The following is an 18281-nucleotide window of genomic DNA, read 5'->3' as shown; positions in this document are numbered from 1 at the left end:
ATGCTTTAATGAGATTTGTGGGTTGAATATTTAAGACATTTTGTTGAAACCTATAATCCACAGTTAGTTAGACCCCACTATTATAGACTCAAAGAACTGGAAGAAATCACCTTTCCCCTCCTATCCTACAATCACACTGATTCCTAAATATCTGAGATCACAAACTTAGAAAAAAGGACTATAAGGAAAAGCAGAAGGACTTTTAGGAAACCGGAAGTCACATACTTAAGCAGCTCTTGTCCTTTACATATTCTTCTTCAATTAACAAATACATCTTGTTCACCTGGTACATGCGAAGTCCTGCTCTCGTTGGAAAATAATGACCAGGTCCCCTCCCTTGTGATGCTTACCTGAACCAAATGGACCATATCAGAGTGCCTTAGCATACATGCTGATTTCAACACATGTGCTTTATTTGGCAAGTTGCTTAACTTTCCTGAGTTTCAGTTTCCTCATCTGTAAAATGGGACCAACAATGCCTGCCTCAGAGGATTGTTGGAAGGGTTTAGTCGAGATTATGTTCAAAAAGCATTTAGCACAGTGCCTGGCTCAGAATCAACATTCAGGAAGTGATACAGTCAGTTGTATCCATTAAGGACTCTCAGTCCAATTCTCTTATTTTATCATCTTTTCTGAAAATGGAGAAGAGCCACTTAATAGCAGTCATGTCCGACTCTTTGTGGCCCCGTGGACTATAGCCTGCCAGGCTTCTCCATCCCTGAGCTTTCCCAGGCAAGAATACTGGAGTGGGTTGCCATTTCCTTCTCCAGGGGATCTTCCCAATATAGGGATCGAACCCAGTCTCCTGCATTGGAGACAGATTCTTTACCATCTGCGCCACCAGGGAAGCCCACTTAATAGCAGAACTAGAACTAAAAACAGCTGTCTGGATCCCACATCTGTCTTTCCACCGATGAGCAACAGGCGGGTTATTCTGTTGACACATCTGTGTCCCTCAGCTTTCCAAAGCCATGAGCGTCAGCCTCTGTAAAAACTGCTCTATCTCTGTTGATTTCATCGGTCGTTTCCTGCTACACCCTCTAGGTAGGAAGTCTGTTCACGGTTTCTGTATTGCCAAGGTCACACAGGAGGGACATGGGGACAGGTCAAGGGCACGCCCACAGGGAGACTCATGGCAGCAAGCTAGCAAGTTCCCTCCGGTCTAAAGCACTCAGAAGGGACATGCCCTAACACATAAAGAATGCCGAGAAGTGTGCACCAGCAAGGGGGACCTTTGGAGAGTGAAAGACATGGAAAAGTCATGGACAGAATGGATTCAACTGTCTGTGTGAATCTTGATGGACTGAAAGCTGACGGAGTCCAAAGTTTTAACACTAGGTGATGATAGGAAAGATGTCATCAGAAACTTTTTTTAAAAAAATAGCACTTATAACACAGGTTAATCATTTACCTGCAGATTCACCTGGAAATGACTAAATTTGGGATAGTCACAGCCCTGGTGTATGACTGTACATCAAATAATGACTCAGAGTAATTCCCCTGCTATGACTTGAAGCAAAAGAAGATCATAGTATTACTTATTTTTTTTCATGTAAAAAAAGTTACACTTGATGAGTATACTCTTAGTACCCACAAGCCAGCTTGTTGCCGTTGTTTAGTTGCTCAGTCCTGACTAGCTCTTTGCAACCCCATGGACTGCAGCGAGCCAGGTTTCCCTGTCCTTCACTATCTCCTGGAGTTTGCTCAGACTCATGTCCATTGAGTCAGTGATGTCATCCAACTATCTCACTCTTTGTCACCACCTTCTCCTCCTGCCTTCAATCTTTCCCCAAATCAGGGTCTTTTCCAATGAGCTGGCTCTTTGCATCAGGTGGCCAAACTTTTGGAGCTTCAGCATCAGTCTTACCAATGAATATTTAGGGTTGATTTCCTTTAGGATTGACTGGCTTGATCTCCTTGCAGTCCAAGGGACTCTCAACAGTCTTCTCCAGTACCACAGTTCAAAAGCATCAATTTTTCGGTGCTCAGCCTTCTTTACGGTCCAGCTCTCACATTCGTACATGACTATTGGAAAGACCATAGCTTAGCTTTGACTATATGGACCTTTGCTGGCAAAGTGATATCTCTGCTTTTTAATGTGCTGTCTAAGTTTGTCATAACTCTTTTTCCAAGGAGCAAGTGTCTTTTAATTTTGTGGCTGAAGACACCATCCGCAGTGATTTTGGAGCCCAGGAAAATAAAATATGTGTTTTTTTCACTGGAAGTGAAAGTTGAAATCAGTGTTTCCACTTTTTCCCCATCTGTTTGCCATGAAATGATGGGAATAGACGCCATCGTTTTAGTTTTTTGAATGCTGAATTTTAAACCAGCTTTTTCAATCTCCTCTTTCACCTCCACCAGGAGGCTCTTTAGTTTCTCTTCGCTTTCTGCCATTAGCAAGCAGAAATGGTATCCTCTCCATATCTGATGCTGTTGATATTTCTCCCACCAATCTTATTCCAGCTTGTGATTCATCCAGCCCGGCATTTCACATGGTGGACTCTGCATAAAAGTTAACTGAGCAGAGTGACAATACACAGCCTCATTGTACTCCTTTCCCATTTTGAACCAGTCTGTTGTTCCATATCTGGTTCTAACTGTTGCTTCTTGACCCGTAACAGGAGACAAGGTTTCTCAGGAGACAAGTAAGGTGCTCTGGTATTCCTATCTCGTTCAGAATTTTCCAGTTTGTTGTGATCCACACAGTCAAAGACTTTAGTCAATGAAGCAGAACCAAATTTTTTTCTGGAATTCCCTTGCTTCCTCTGTGATCCAAAGGACGTTGGCAATTTGATCTCTGGTTCCTCTGCCTTTTCTAAATCCAGCTTGTACACCTGGAAGTTCTTGATTCACATACTGCTAAAACGCCACTTGAAGGTTTTTGAGCATTACCTTACTAGCATGTGAGATGAGTATAATTATATGATAGTTTGAACATTCTTTCGCATTGCCTTTCTTTGGGATTAGAATGAAAAACTGATCTTTTCCAGTCCTGTGGCCACTGCTGAGTTTTCTAAATTTGCTGACATATTGAGTGCAGCACTTTCATAGCATCATCTTTTAGGATTTGAAATAGCTCAGCTGGATTCCATCACCTCCACTAGCTTTGTTCATAGTAATGCTTTCGAAGGCCCACTTGACTTCACACTCCAGGATGTCTGGCTCTAGCGAAGTGACCACACCATCATGGTTATCCAGGTCATTAAAATCTTTTTTGTATAGTTCTTCCTTGTATTCTTACCACCTCTTCTTAATCTCCTCTGCTTCTGTTAGGTCCTTGCTGTTTATGTCCTTTATTGTGCCCATCTTTGCATGAAATATTCCCTTGCTATCTCCAATTTTCTGGAAGAGATCTCTAGTCTTTCTGATTGTATTATTTTCCTCTGCTTCTCTGCATCGTTCATTTAAGAAGGCTTTCTTATCGCTCCTTGCTAACCTCTGGAACTCTGCATTCAGTTGGATGTACTGTTCCCTTTCTCCTTCGCCTTTTGCTTCTCTTCTTTTTTCAGCTATTTGTAAGTCCTCCTCAGATAACCACTTTGCCTTCATGCATTTTTCTTTGGGATGGTTCTGGTCCCGTCCTCCTGTACAATATTATGAACCTCTGTCCATAGTTCTTCAGGAACCCTGTCTACCATATCTAATCCCTTGAATCTACTTGTCACCTCTAGTGTATAATCATAAGAGATTTGATTTAGGTCATACGTGAATGGTCTAGTGGTTTCCCCTACTTTCTTTAATTTAAGCCTGCATTTTGCAATAAGGAGATCTGAGCCACAGTAAGCTTCAGGTCTTATTTTTGATGACTGTATAGAGATTTTTTTCATCTTCAGCTGCAAAGAAAACAGTCAATCTGATTTCAGTATTGACCATCCGGTAATGTCCATGTGTACAGTTGTCTCTTGTGCTGTTGGAAGACAGTGTTGTTTGCCTTCTGGAGTACCAGAAAATTAGAATTTTGTAGGATAATGAGCTTTGAGAAAGCCAAATTGACCTACCTCCTGTTCAGCCAGCCATCTTTGACCAATGAAATATTTATGTGACTGAGAGTGAGTGTTCTCAACAACCTTATAGGGAGGTACTGCATTTAGCTCCATTTCACAGAAGGGAAGACTGAGGCTCAAAGAGACTTAAGTAGACAGAGCAAGGTCACAAAGCAAAATAGGTGCAGATCTGAGATTCACACTCAAGCACAATGATGGCTCTAAAATCCCCAGCGTCCTGCCTTTCTCATCTGAGAAGAATACTCCATGGAGATTTGTTATGTTAATCAAAAAAGGGAGGAAAAAGGAGTAATTTCCAGCTCTACCTCGGAGGAAAAAAGAGCAGCAATTACAGTAGCCATTTGTAGGAAAAGGACTCCGAGTCTCTCATATTTTACTTACTTATTCAACCAATGATGATTTTGCTTCACTTCTCACCCTCACCCACAACTGCCAGAACATCTGGCCATGTCTGGAGACACTTTTGGTTCTCACACTGGAGGGGAGGCTGTTTCTAGCATCTTGTGGTTAGAGGCCAGGGATACTACTGATATCAGACCATGCTCAGGACAGAATGATCTGGCCCCCAACAGCCATAGTACAGAGACCGAGAAAAGCTAACTCATCACTGTTAGTAATATAACTATGCTTTGGTAGGTGGTGTGTGTTGAAGAAGATGATAAAAGTTTTGCAATAAAATAATGATTTTGGAGTTCTCTTTTTCTCAACTAGGTAATGCCTTTAGAAATAAATAGCTGCCCAGATTGTTTTCTAAATGCAAATGTTACCTCCTAGAAGGACTTAGAGCAACTGATAAGACAACAAGAGGCCATGCTCTCCGTGTCTGGTGTGCTGAATGAAAATTTTGTAAAATATCACTTTGCTGACAAAGGCCCATATAGTCACAGACAAAGTTTTTCCAGTAGTCATGTACAGATGTGAGAGCTGGACTACAAAGAAGGCTGAGTGCCTAAGAATTGATACTCTCGAGTCGGGTGCTGGAGAAGACTCTTAAGAGTCCCTTTTTCCTGCAAGATCAAACCAGTCCATTCTATAGGAAATTAACACTGAATATTCATTTGAAGGATTGATGATGAAGCTGAAGCTCCAATACTTTGGCTACCTGATGCAAAGAGCTGGCTCATTGGAAAAGACTCTGATGCTGGGAAAGATTGAAGGCAGGAGGAGAAGGAGGTGACAGAGGATGAGATGTTTGGATGGCATCACCAAGTCAATGGACATGAGTTTGAGCAAACTTCAGGAGATACTGGAGGACAGAGAAGACTGGCGTGCTGAAGTTCATGGGGTTGCAAAGAGTTGGATACGATTTAGCGACTGAACAACAACAACACAATGGTACATACTCAGGTAGTGACAATTACTTTATCAGATGTGATGTTATAACCTTGCACACATAAAACATTAGTTGTTAAATGCAAGGAACAAAACATTCTGAGGATTTTTTGAAATGTTTACGTGAAGATGTCCTGGTTATCAGAAAATGCATAACATAAAACCTGATCAGGAGAATGTCATCTCATATAAAGTCCTTCTGTGGCCAAATCTCTAATCTCTCAGGGCTGATCTCATGATACCTGTTAGTAACTGGAGTGTTCATTGCATGTATCTGGTATAACCAGTGCTGACCTGTCATTCAGAGATACCTACATGGCTTTTCCAGATGCTGACAGCTGGCATCCCTTCTCACAAATTGGTACCTAGGCTTCCCTGGTGGTTCAGTTGGTGAAGAATCTGCATGCAATGCAGGAGACCCAGGTTCAATCCCGGGGAGGGGAAGATCCCCTGGAGAAGAAAATGGCAACCCACTCCAGTATTCTTGCCTGTGAAATCGCATGGAGAGAGGAGCCTGCTGGGCTATAGTCCATGGGATCACAAAGAGTCATACACACCTTAGCAGCCAAACCACCATCACTGCTTATTAAATATTTTCAATAAAAATCATGATTTTGTCTTTCCGGGTAGATTGTCAGGACCTTGATGACTAAGATTTGGGTTTTTCCTTAAAGGGGATAAAGAATATAAGGTACACATTCAGAGCCCTTGCACACAGAACAGGGCAAGAAAATTTGTTGGAAAAATATCAAACAGAGTATATTGCTAGAATTTTGTTCCAGAAGGATGAATGAATTAAAGCCAAACTGATCTTTAGGTGTAAGTACAGAATGAAGAATACCGTTTATGCCTCATGAAAGAGAAAAACTTTACCATGCTTTACATACTAACTGGTTTTTCTGCATTTGGACTGGTCAGTCCTATTAGAGATCTGTCTTTCATTTTTCTGTATATGCCAACAATTCAGCCATTCAGTAAGTGCCTATCAACACGGAGTAACAGATGAAATAAAGAAATCTAATGGTTTTGCCTGATCAGCAGTCACTTTCTTTTTTCAACCATCACCTTCAGTTTCTACAGGGAACAGACTCATTCTTTAAGCTCCAGCTGTAGGGGTCTCAGTTTTTATAACGTGCCTGTCCCCCTCCCATCAGCACACACTGTTCTCTGACGTGAACATGCCAGCCCATTCTTTGTTTTAAGCCTGGCTCCTTCTCACCCTTCAGGTCTTAGCTCATATGTTACCCTTCTCAGAGAAGCCTTCCCTGAACACAGGAAACATCCCCACCTGTCCCATTTTCATTCCTCCGTCTCCTTTGTTCCCAACAGAGACTATTCAAAATCTATATCTTCATTCTCGGCTACCTTGTTTGTTTCTCATTAACCATCCTCCCTGAACAACTTCAAAGGGAACAAACACAGAAGGACAGAAACTACTTGTCACCCTCAGGATCTATTTTTCCTCCTTCCTTTTCGTAACAAAACACCTTGAGTGATGGCTTTGTCCATGGCCATCCACCACTTCCAGCCTCTTTTGCAGTTAGACCTGGTGACTTTTATGAACAAGGCTGCTTGCCTTGGCTTCTTTCCATCTGCCTACTGGTCTTGAGATGGAAATGGAGACTCACCAAAGCACATCCAATTATCTGAGTTCTCTGTCTTAGAAGATCTGCTTCAGATTCTCATAGTGATTAATTATAGGAAGAAAAGACAAATACCTACGCTGCCCGTAAAGTTTCTATAAATTAGAGCATGGTATGAAGGGAAAAATAAGCAACCATAAGTTTTTTTGTGTGTGTGCAATGTCTATGGGAAAGGAGGAGGGGAGGGATAAATTAGGAGTTTGGGATTGACATATACACACTACTATATATAAAACAGATAAGCAACAAGGACCAACTGTATAGAACAAGGAACTAAACTCAATATTTTATAACAACCTATAAGAAAAAAATCCGAAAAAAATAGAGGTATATGTATGTATTCATGATTGTATGAATCACTTTGCCGTCCATCTGAAAGTAACACAACATTGTAAATCAGCTATACTTCAATAAAAATTCTAAAAAAGGAAAGAAAAGTAAGTAGCCAATGAAGGAATTCACTAACTCATTGGGTCCACATAAGGAGCTGTGAGGTAGAGAGACAGAATTCTTTGATTTTGATAGTTGAGAACATAGAGACCCAAAAGGCTAAGAGACAGCTGCAGGTCAGCCAGCGGGTAAGCAGAGTGCAGGACTGGTTTCTCTTTGAAATCCATACTATAGGGCTTTGGTTCTCCTCCCACTGACTCTGTGGAAGGTTTTAACAATCACATTGATTATTGGTGTGGCTGGAGCTTAATTATAGACTTTACAAACAGGATGGACTGGTCTTCGGGTTCTGCAATTCGCTTTCCTCCCTGCACACAATTCATTTTGTATTGATGTAGAAAGTACAAGTGGGCAGCACACGTTATCTTCTCTCTCCTACTGTTAACCTCCTCCAGGCTTTCAGCAGCATTAGAACTAGCATTCGATTCGAGGTCCATGGTGATGGCGGCTGGGGGAGCAAGCAAGCAGGATTTAGAAATCATCAAGTTGGCTGTGCTCATAGCTAGTGGGAAGCTGCTGGGTAGTACAGGGAGCTCAGCCTGGTGCTCTGTGATGACCTGGGGGTGGGGTGGGGGGCCAAGGAGGGAGGCTCAAGAGGGAGGGGATGTAAGTACACTTTACTGCTGACTCATGTTGTTGTATGACAGAAACCAACACTGTAAAGTATTATCCTCCAACTTAAAAAAAAAAAAAAAGACACATACACACACAAAAAAGATGGCCGCGCTTAGAAAAATAAGCAAGTCACTGAGTTTAAATAAAATGAACATTGTACTTTCATGACAAGGCAAGAGGAAGATTTTTGTGCTGGTTACTTAATTTGTCTGGCTCTAGGCAACTGGGAAATCCAATAATTAAAAAAAAAAAAAGTTTAGTTAACTGATGTTTAAAGGCTTCTTCCCCACCCTGAAATGTCCCGGGGTAATGAAGTGTATCTTAAGACTCTCTTAGAGTGTTATAATGCAGCAAGATATTAATCTTGAAAAGCATTTTATCCTACGATGGTCTACTGTAACACCTTGACTAGCATGTCATTTTTATTCCTCCCACCTGACAGGTTCTGGCTTTCCCCAGTGAAATAACTTGCTGGAGGGGTACAAATCAGCCATGACAGATACTGACACTTTACTCAGTCACTGACCCACTGTCTACTTTGTGAAGACTTGAAATACTGAGTGAACAATAAAAACGCAGAAGGAATGTGTTTGTTTTTTTTTCTTTTAATAAAGTTTCATCGTTTTTAAGTGTGAATGTCCTACAATTTGAAGCTGAGTTCTGGTATGTTTCATATTCCCAAAGAATTTGCAATGACACATTTCATGTTGAAAGGGCAGATTTAAAAGCAAAACTGCTTATGATCTGAATTTTTAATACCTCAAATCTTTGTGGATTATAACTCTGAATTTAAAACTTTTTTTTTTTAATCTGCACCATACCTTAGGGCATTGTGGTGAATGAACTGAGAGAGGCAGAATGCTCACCAGTTTCTGAAAATAGGAAATGTGAGCGTGTTCTCTCAGGTGGTACACTAAGGCTCTATGTCTATAGTAATGTTGGATCCTTCCTTAATCAAATAGGAATCCAAGAATATTTCTCATACCCTTCTTTATTGCCTGTCTCCCTCACCATCAATGAGTAATTACCAGGTATGGAGTAATGATTGCAAATCAGGCATAATGCTAAATATAATCTCATTTAACTCTTACAACCACCCTATGTAGTTGGTGGCATCACCATTGTGCAGATCAGGAAACTGAGTTTAAAAATAGGTTAAGCAACTTGCCCAAGGTCACACAGCAAACAGACATCAGAGACAGGCTTTGGATTTCTTCCCAAACCCTTGGCCTGTATCATTATACTACACAGATGCTTTTGCTGGGTATTCTGGGAGGTAAAACAAATACAGTCCCCAACATTCAGAGGCTATAACTGATAGACACGTGGAAAGGACAGAAGGGTTCAGCCTGTGGGACTCAGACCAACCATTTTTCAAAATAGCCTTTTGACATATTATTGGCAAACCTTCCTCCTTCTGGTCTGTTTTTAAGCCATGTAATTATAATACAGCAGGCATGTGGTTCAAGAGGCTGAGTATTTACCCAGCCATCCACTCCGGCCTTTGTTTCATTCCGATTTGCCAAACTGACCTTCTTTTCTGCCTGGCCATTGGTAACTTGCTGGAGCATCAGCCCATGAAAACAGCTGAAGCATGTCCTCCTTTTATATATCAGTGTTCACGTCCTTTTAAATTATGCACTCCCTTATTTGTGCCAACTGAGCCAGGACAGGGACTTGAAAAACTCCACCCGCCAACAAAACCCTTAAGTTGTCTGGACAGGGAAAAATAAAGATACAGAAGCAGAATCCCTTGTCAGGCTTAACAGAAGAAGCAAGGAGGAGGTGAACTATGGTAGAGAGTAGATACCTCCAAAAATAACCAAGAATGAGATGATCTGTTTATGGTCCCTTTCCAACTGAGTGGCATATCTTAAAAATGAAATAGGAAAACTCTAGAAGGAAGTGGCTTCTGATCCTTGTCTAGACTCTGAAATGAACAAGCAAACCTGATTATGATCAGTGTCAAACAATATTTACCAATTTCTATGAAACTGTGAATGTGAAGAAAGGCCTGTGAGTCATGAGCAACTGAGAGGAAATTAACAGCAATATTTACTGTGCAGATTCTGATTCACCATTATTTTGGAAGAAAGCCTGGTTGTTTTCAGTAGATCCATTTAGAGTCTGTGAGAATCTCAATTTTCTCAAGGCACATTAGCTAAGAAATTATTTGTGAGTCAATTTAAGTTATATTTTATATGCAAATTCAGAACAAGCAATTTTTAAGAAATGTTATTAACATAAAATTCAGGGAAGAAATAAATTACCAAAAAAAATAAAAAAGTCAACCGAGATGAGATCTGCCATAAGAAAACATGATAGGCAGTCATTTGATCCTACACAATAGATAAACTAGGGGCTAGTTTCAATAAGAAACTCATTATGCTCCAAACCCATCGTCCTAGCAGTGGAAACAAGCCACACGTCCATCATGAGAGAACTGGTTAAATAAAGTATGTATTTTGACACCATAGAGAACTAGGCAGCTTTAAAAACAGTGAAAAGAGATCAGTTTTATAAGTGGCTTGGAGAAATATGACATAGTACAAAATAGCATACAGGGACTTCTCGGCTGGTTCAGTGCCTAAGACTCCACACTCCCAAGGTTCGATCCTTGGTCAGGGAACTAGATCCCACATGCTGGACTTAAGAGTTCACATGCCAAGAGTGAAGATTCCATGTGCTGCAACTAAGCCCCAGCACAGTCAAAATATATATATAAATAAAGAGTTTTTTTAAAAAAGAAAAGAAATAGTATACATAGTAAGGTTTCTTTCACGCTGTAAAAGCTCGTTATATACACTGACAAAGTCTGTATGAACCAGTATAGGTCTCTTGACAATGTTTATAAACAGGTGAAGGATGAAGACTAAAGGACTTCCTACCCCAATTGACATGCTTCTATAGTGGGTGCTTTTTTTGTTTGTTTGTTTCTTTTAAAATGATTATTTAAAATGTTTGCTAAAAACATTAAAATAAAATATATAACTGCACAGAAAAATGATTTTGAAAAAATTTAAAAAATGATATGCCTATCATTTCTTTATTAGAAATTTATCATTATTTATCATTATTAGAAACTTAATCTTAGAAACAAACTTTCAAATGTAATCCTTGTTGGAGAGTTGCCCAGTGGCCTAGCGATTAGGGTTCTGGGCTTTCACTGCTGCGACTAGGGTTCAATCCCTGGTCAGGGAACTGAGATCCCATAGCCCCTGACAAAACAAACAAACAAACAAAAACTCAAACCCAAAACATAACACAACCACTAATTACTTATACTCCTCCTGAAAATTAAGTATTCCTTATTTCAATTGATCTGGGTCACTGGGCCAAAATTACAGAGATCAAGTTCTGTGTAATTACACACAGGTTTGCTTACTGTTAGTCACCAGGCAGATCTCTGTTGAATTCTGTCTTACTTTTACTGAGAATCCCCAATAGGAAGCCACAGTGCCCAGCCAGTCTGATCCAGGAGAGCTGAATGGGCATTCAAAGGGGACTGTGGTTTGCTCTGGCAGACACCCTTTCATGTTTTCTGTGCCAGTTTCACAACCATAAAATGAGGAGAAAAGGGTACCTTATTTATTGCCTAAACTCAGAGGAAGATTATAAGCAGCAATTGAAGCTGAATGGACACTGAGAAGATGAAGAGCATGTGGTATTATGAACAGGGCCTGACTTTATGAAAAACATGGCTGTTTTTCTAGTACACATTAAAGCCAGAGACAGATGGAAGTGCTAAGAGCTATTTAAGGCTGTGATGTCGGGGTGTGATGGCGCAGGCCACTGGACCACAGTCTGTTATTATAGGCCATTGTTTCACAGCTGTGATTACCAGACATGGCAGCAGAGGACAGGGAGGGTAGCAAAGCCTACCAGCATGAATAAGTTATGTTCCTATAATACTGAGTAGGCCAGAGCAGCTAGATGGTTATCTACACAAACTCATCAATTCTTACATGGGCAATAAGAAGTATTGTTCACTTATGCTTGGTCAAGAGGAACAATCTCACAATCAAATTGCCAAGAATGTAACTTATTAGCTCTGGAAAATCCAAACCAGATAGTGTACCTTTATTAAACAGCACATAATTCCTTTATCAAAAGTAGACATGTTAAATGTGGAAAATTGTGAAACAAAGATAAGCAAGGATAACAGCAATAGTAGAAAGATTACTTGTAACTATACCCCTGAGAGGTAACCAGCACTCAAATTTTTGGCTTACATCTTTACAGTTCATCCATTTGTTTATCCATTCAATGTAAAGATGTATATGTATGCATAAGTGTGTGGATTTTGTATATATTTTTATATATAGATAAAATTTATTAAACAAATGACATCATCATGTTCATACTAACTTAAAATAGAAATTAGATGTGTACACTTATAAACTATGTTGTGATCAACATCCTTGTAGTTAAATCTTTGTGTATAATTTTACTAATAAGTGATCAGACATGGAATTGCTGTATAAATGATGCATGAATGAGTTATAAAAAGCATTTCACATTTAACTTGACTCTTCTGTACACCTAGGACTTGACTAATCAAAAATTCTTTACCCAAGATTGCTTGTTGCCTTAAAGTGACGTTTCTAGCTCTAGAACAGCTTAATGTTCCCATAAGTGTCTGAAATGATTCACACTTACTTTCCGAGGTTTCACCTTATCTTGCAAATCATACTGGCCAATTCCTTTATAGCTGATTCCAAGCCACCAAGGAAGTCCTTGTTTATCCTGAAAGATGGAAAAACATGAGAACCAAGACCTAATTGTTAAGTCTTCTAGAGATGAAGTAATATCTGCCAATTTCTTGCTTTAACAGGTATCAGCAAGTCAAAATAATTTTGTCTTGGTAAACAAAACACTATTTAAAATCCTGACTTGTTATTAGAACACTTTCTTAGAATTCCTTCAAATAAGATCTATAAATCAAAACACACCAATACGATTAACACCATCAAAAAGAAAGACGTATTACTGTTAGGATTAAAAAATTGGAAAGAAGATATAAAATATAAGCAATTCAACCAGTAATTAATCCAGAGTACAAAGCCAGTTAGTCATTTTAAAAAAAAGAAGAAAAAGAAAAAAGCTCTTTGTTCTCTTGATTAGTAACTAGCTATAAAGGTCAGGGAAGTTTCCAAAGAATTATCAAGATGAGAAAAGTGGTTCCAAATCCTTATGTTTATAAACTTAACAAGGAACATGGGAATACTAAAGCACTCTTCGGATGAGTTAAATGATTCAAAGACAAAATGCTTGAATAATAACTTTGAGGTATATATGGGGAGAGGAGGAGTTTTTTTTTTACTCATATATTTATCTTTTAGGTCTTGTCAAAGGGATGGGGGAGGCTGGTGGGCTGCCGTCTATGGGGTCGCACAGAGTCAGACACGACTGAAGCGACTTAGCAGCAAAGAAAGGGTATACTGACAAAGGGAAAGAAAAAACTTGGGCTTAAACAATTACCTATATGCAAATAAATTAAGAATCAGTAGGAATTAAAATGGAATTGGTACATATTTTTAGTAAAAGGTGTCCTCATCATACAGGTATGTATGATCCAATTCCCCACCATTTGGAATTGCAAACACTGTCAGAACTTGGAAAGTCACTCAAGATTGACCAAATACAAAATTATACTTCTTTTAAACAAGACTCTTTTATTGACAATATGCTTTGTTCTCTATCATCTCAAAGTTTTTCTTAGTCAATTTATCCGTGTGTACGAAATCTAAAACTACTACTCAAATATAAAACATACCAACTGAAAATGGGTACTACAAATCTTGTAGAAACTTGAGGATTTTATGAAGCTGCTTAAATGATATGGGATGATTCTCCAATGATTCCCATACAAAGGTGCCATGAAATGTACATCTAGTAGTATTGGAAAGGTGCCCAATTGAAAAAGACATAAATAAGCAAAAGTAGGTAAATGTATAGGTTTATCAGAAGAGAATGATCTGAATATTTCAGGGCTAATAGAGGCTTTGGGAACATTTGAACATAGCTAGCATTTTACAAAAATAATGTGCTTTATAATTTGCTATGACAATGACAAGATATAATCAGGCCTTTATTTTTTTAAGAAATTCAATCCTATTCTAAAGGCTGAAATTTCTAGAGATAATTTACATAAATATGCATATTGATTTATGTGATTTTAGAAAGTTAGTGCTGTTCACTAATGCTCATATGATAACACAGTCATGATGAAAGCTTTGTCATATGAAACTATTTACCTTTACTGCATAATAATGGACTCCATAGGTTGGCAGAGCTTCTACTATTTTCATATACCTATGAAAAATGAATATATGTTATAACCTTTTATTAAATTAGTTAGAGGGCTCTTTTGGGAAAAGTGATCTAAAGAAGCACCATTTGTATCTGCTTTACTCATTAAAACCACTTCTTTGACTAAAGGTAGAAATAGAATAAACCACTCTAGGGAGTAATACATTTTACCTTACTCAAATGTTAGAAGGTTGTTAACAAAAATTCAATTTCAAAAAGCTATAGGAAATATTATTTTCTGCATATTAAATTTTCTATGACTCAGAAATATACGTTACTACAAACACAAATTGCAAGTATTTTTTTTATCTAGCACTTAATGATGCAAGACATTATAATCAACTTTTGAGTCTTGCTCATAATAAGTAAAACATAGAGGTAATCTATATATTCATGGTGGTACATTTTAGAAATTAAGTCAAGCCTCTTAGAAATATATGCTTTAAAAGAGTGAGTTTTATTATTGTAAATAAGATTTTTAAATGTATGTACTCCCTCAAAAAAGCTAAAGTGATTATATACCGCTTGTTATTTTTAATTCAACAAGTATTTATTTTATTCTTTTAAGACTTTATGTTGTTGTTGTTTAGTTGCTCAGTTGTGTCTGACTCTTTTGTGACCCCATGGACTATAGCCCGCCAGGCTTCTCAGTCCATGGGATTTCCCAGGCAAGAATTGTGGTGTGGGTTGCTATTTCCTTCTCCAGGAGATTTTCCTGACCCAGGGATCAAACCTGCATCTCCTGCATTAGCAGGCAGATTCTTCACCACTGAGCCACCAGGGTAGCCCTTAAGAGTTTATGGAGTGGACTAAATTGTGTAAGATTTCCTTTCTGCCCGCAAAAAACTGAGACTCCTGTATGATACAAGTGGGCTGTTTAAAAACATTTTGAAGATCAGTGGCTCTGAACCTTGTAATCAATAAACGTGATAATTCTTCAAAGTAAAAGGTCTGCATGTAAGTGAATATAAACAGTTAAGTGGATGTGCCAAGGCCAGGTAGCAATTACACTGCATAGCCAGGATTCCCACACAAAGTGAGTCGGATTCCACAGTCTACAGCCTTAACTACTGAGTTACACAGTCTCTTACTTGGAGCCATAATGATAATGATCAAAGGAAATACGAAGATACTGCATTTAATCAAGAACAGTTCATAATATGCTCATTAACCTAACCTAAAATCATTCATCAGAGAAGGCAATGGCACCCCACTCCAGTACTCTTGCCTGGAAAATCCCATGGATGGAGGAGCCTGGAAGCCTGCAGTCCATGGGGTCACTAAGAGTCAGACACGACTGCGTGACTTCACTTTCACTTTTCACTTTCATGCATTGGAGAAGGAAATGGCAACCCACTCCAGTGTTCTTGCCTGGAGAATCCCAGGGACAAGGGAGCCTGGTGTGCTGCTATCTATGGGGTCGCACAGAGTCGGACACGACTGAAGTGACTTAGCAGCAGCAGCAGCAGCAGCAGCAAAATCATTCATGGAAATTGCTATTGCTTTTTATTTTTCATTTCAAAAGATGGGCACAAATCAGGGATTCAGCTTTGGAACTGCTAACTTCTGATTTCTGCCTTGAAGATCACAGCAGGTGTACTGTGATTAAAAAGGAGATGAGTGCAAGAGCAGGGATGTGGGAGAAATCTATATCTGATGGGGGAATAGTGATCACCAAGTCCTTATTTCACTTCTCACATGATTTGTACTATATTCGGCAGATTTACAAAAACAAACAAACAAAAAAACCTTCTATCATCATAAAAGTTATTCCACAATATAGTAATAATGCTATATTAGTTTTTACAACTAAAAATTATAAATTTAGTTTTTATAATTTAAAAACTTCAATGTAGCTTGTGAACTATTCTTAATAAATAACGGATACTCTGTAGGTCTAAAATGTAGAAGTCTATCATTACAGTCTTCTGTTTGTACCATGAAGAAAGAGATGATCCAACCTAGCACTGTGTGTTCCACCCAAAATAGAGTCGCCAACCAGGTGACCAAACATGGCCTCCAGACAGGTATTGTCGGCCTCACGTTGTACTAAAGTTTCTTAATATTACTTTGCAATATTAAAATTAGGATTTCATGTAAAGTAATTAGCCTCCAATTAAAATAAATAAAAAAGAAAAAAATTAGGATTTAAAAATTGTAAATTCCTTTTTTTCTTGAAAAACATTAGATGATTTGGCAATATTATGCCTGAATGCTGAGGCTGAGTAGCCTTATCTCCAGCCAGGTCAAAAGCTCTCTAATTCACCACAGTCACCACAATCTCATTTTTGTTACCTGCCTGACATTGGTAGGCATCTGAATTGATGACACCAAAGTATAGAATAGCCCATGAAGTTTTGTAATTCATGGCAAGATACTTCTAGCCAGGTACTATATGCACACAAACTGTACAACAGAAATCATTTCAGATGACTTTCTCGAACAGAAGACATTACAACTATATCTTCAGAAAGATACTTACTGAACAACAGCTTGACCCCGCGTCAGACCTTTGATTTTCAAATAATGTTCAATTACTCTGTCCTCACTGTAAAACAAGGAGATGAAAAGTAGAGCAATACACGACTGTATGAAGTACAGATTCCATTTCAAGATTTTCAGGGAGCCACTGAAAATAGTTGAGAAAGAAGGCCTAGACCAGCTTGTTCAGGACAAGAAGACCAGCTTGTTCAGGAGATAGAAGCTGGCTGACTTTTGTTTTTGTAGGACATAGACTCTTGGACCTCAGACGTTTGACTACTTTGTCTTGACTGTTTACAATTTTATATAACGTACTTATGTGCAAACTTTTAAAACCTTAAGTTATTAGAAAAGGAAAATAACATCAATTCATCAAATGAAAAACTAATATTTTCTCCCATAACTGATGGAATATAATAAATACAAAATAATATTATTAAATGCTAAAGATTCTTGCTGGGGAAATTAAAAGTTTTAAAAGAGGTCAGCAGGGGTAAGGTATTATAGACATTTTCCTTAAACTGCTAAGATTTAGAAAGAATTAAAAATGCTTCTAAGTGAGTGTTCAACCTAAAATCCTCTACTGTCACGACTTGTGCACATAATACCCTAGGAGAAGGTAATAATACCTTCATTATTGTCTTAGGAGAAAACTTTTTGACTAGAAAGGGGAAAAACGGGTGAACTCTGATCACTTTTGACACCCTTCAGTTATTTACCCTCCTTTCAGACTGGTAGCTTGTTAGTCACATCTCAAGTATAACTGAGAAGAATAAACGTTTTTATCTCTATATACCCAATAATCAACAGTAATCAGTCTTTGCTTTTTACTGTTAAGAAACTATCACTTAACAATGATTCATTTAAAAGGTTCCAGATTCAGGATGCAATGTAGCCTCAGCACTCACTCTCACTATTGACTTGGGAAATTTCCCAACTTTCATATTATAGCTCATTCATGGTGAATATTTATTTTGTAACCAGTTTTCTAGTGGAAAGGAAAACCATCTTCAGGATTCACAGCCTTAAACTGAGGAAAATATATTTAAAGGGAATGTAAGTAGTTTAAGGGGAGAAAATGTAATTCTCTAGGAAAAATGTTGCATGGGAGGTGGGTACTATGGATTCATTAAAACACAGACAAAGAAAACAGCTCAAAATAGACAATGACTCCTGGCTATAGATGAAACCTCTGATCATTCAGGTTGTTTCTGTTTATTACGAACACCTCTGTTCAAGGAAGTCTTTTATACCACTTGCATTGCACTCCTCCAGATGAGGGCTGTGTTACACAGTGACTACACATATACTAAGCATGATTCACTTAACAGCACTCTACAAATCTTTTATGCACTTGAATGGAAAGGCAAATGGCTACTCTCCACATATGACTACAAGTCTTGGGATGACAGTCTCCAGAGAGCTTTAACAAGACCTTGTCACT

At 38.5% G+C, this 18281-nt stretch overlaps 1 protein-coding gene across 12 annotated transcripts in view; it reads right to left on the bottom strand.

Annotated features, from left to right (window-relative positions):
* Nucleotides 1–18281, bottom strand: part of FRMD4B (FERM domain containing 4B) — a 375185-nt gene that overhangs the window by 35566 nt on the left and 321338 nt on the right. For all 12 annotated transcript variants that reach the window (XM_069561668.1, XM_069561673.1, XM_069561676.1 and 9 more), the window contains 3 exons: nt 16839–16904; nt 14302–14359; nt 12704–12790 (listed from right to left, as the gene is read on the bottom strand). In XM_069561668.1, coding sequence (XP_069417769.1) covers nt 12704–12790; nt 14302–14359; nt 16839–16904 — 211 coding nt within the window. The remainder of the gene's footprint in view (nt 1–12703; nt 12791–14301; nt 14360–16838; nt 16905–18281) is intronic.

The sequence above is a fragment of the Ovis canadensis genome, chromosome 19, assembly GCF_042477335.2.
Source record: "Ovis canadensis isolate MfBH-ARS-UI-01 breed Bighorn chromosome 19, ARS-UI_OviCan_v2, whole genome shotgun sequence".
Taxonomy (NCBI): domain Eukaryota; kingdom Metazoa; phylum Chordata; class Mammalia; order Artiodactyla; family Bovidae; genus Ovis; species Ovis canadensis.
The sequence above is the reverse complement of the archived record's forward strand: the minus strand, read 5'-3'. Positions and strand labels throughout refer to the sequence as shown.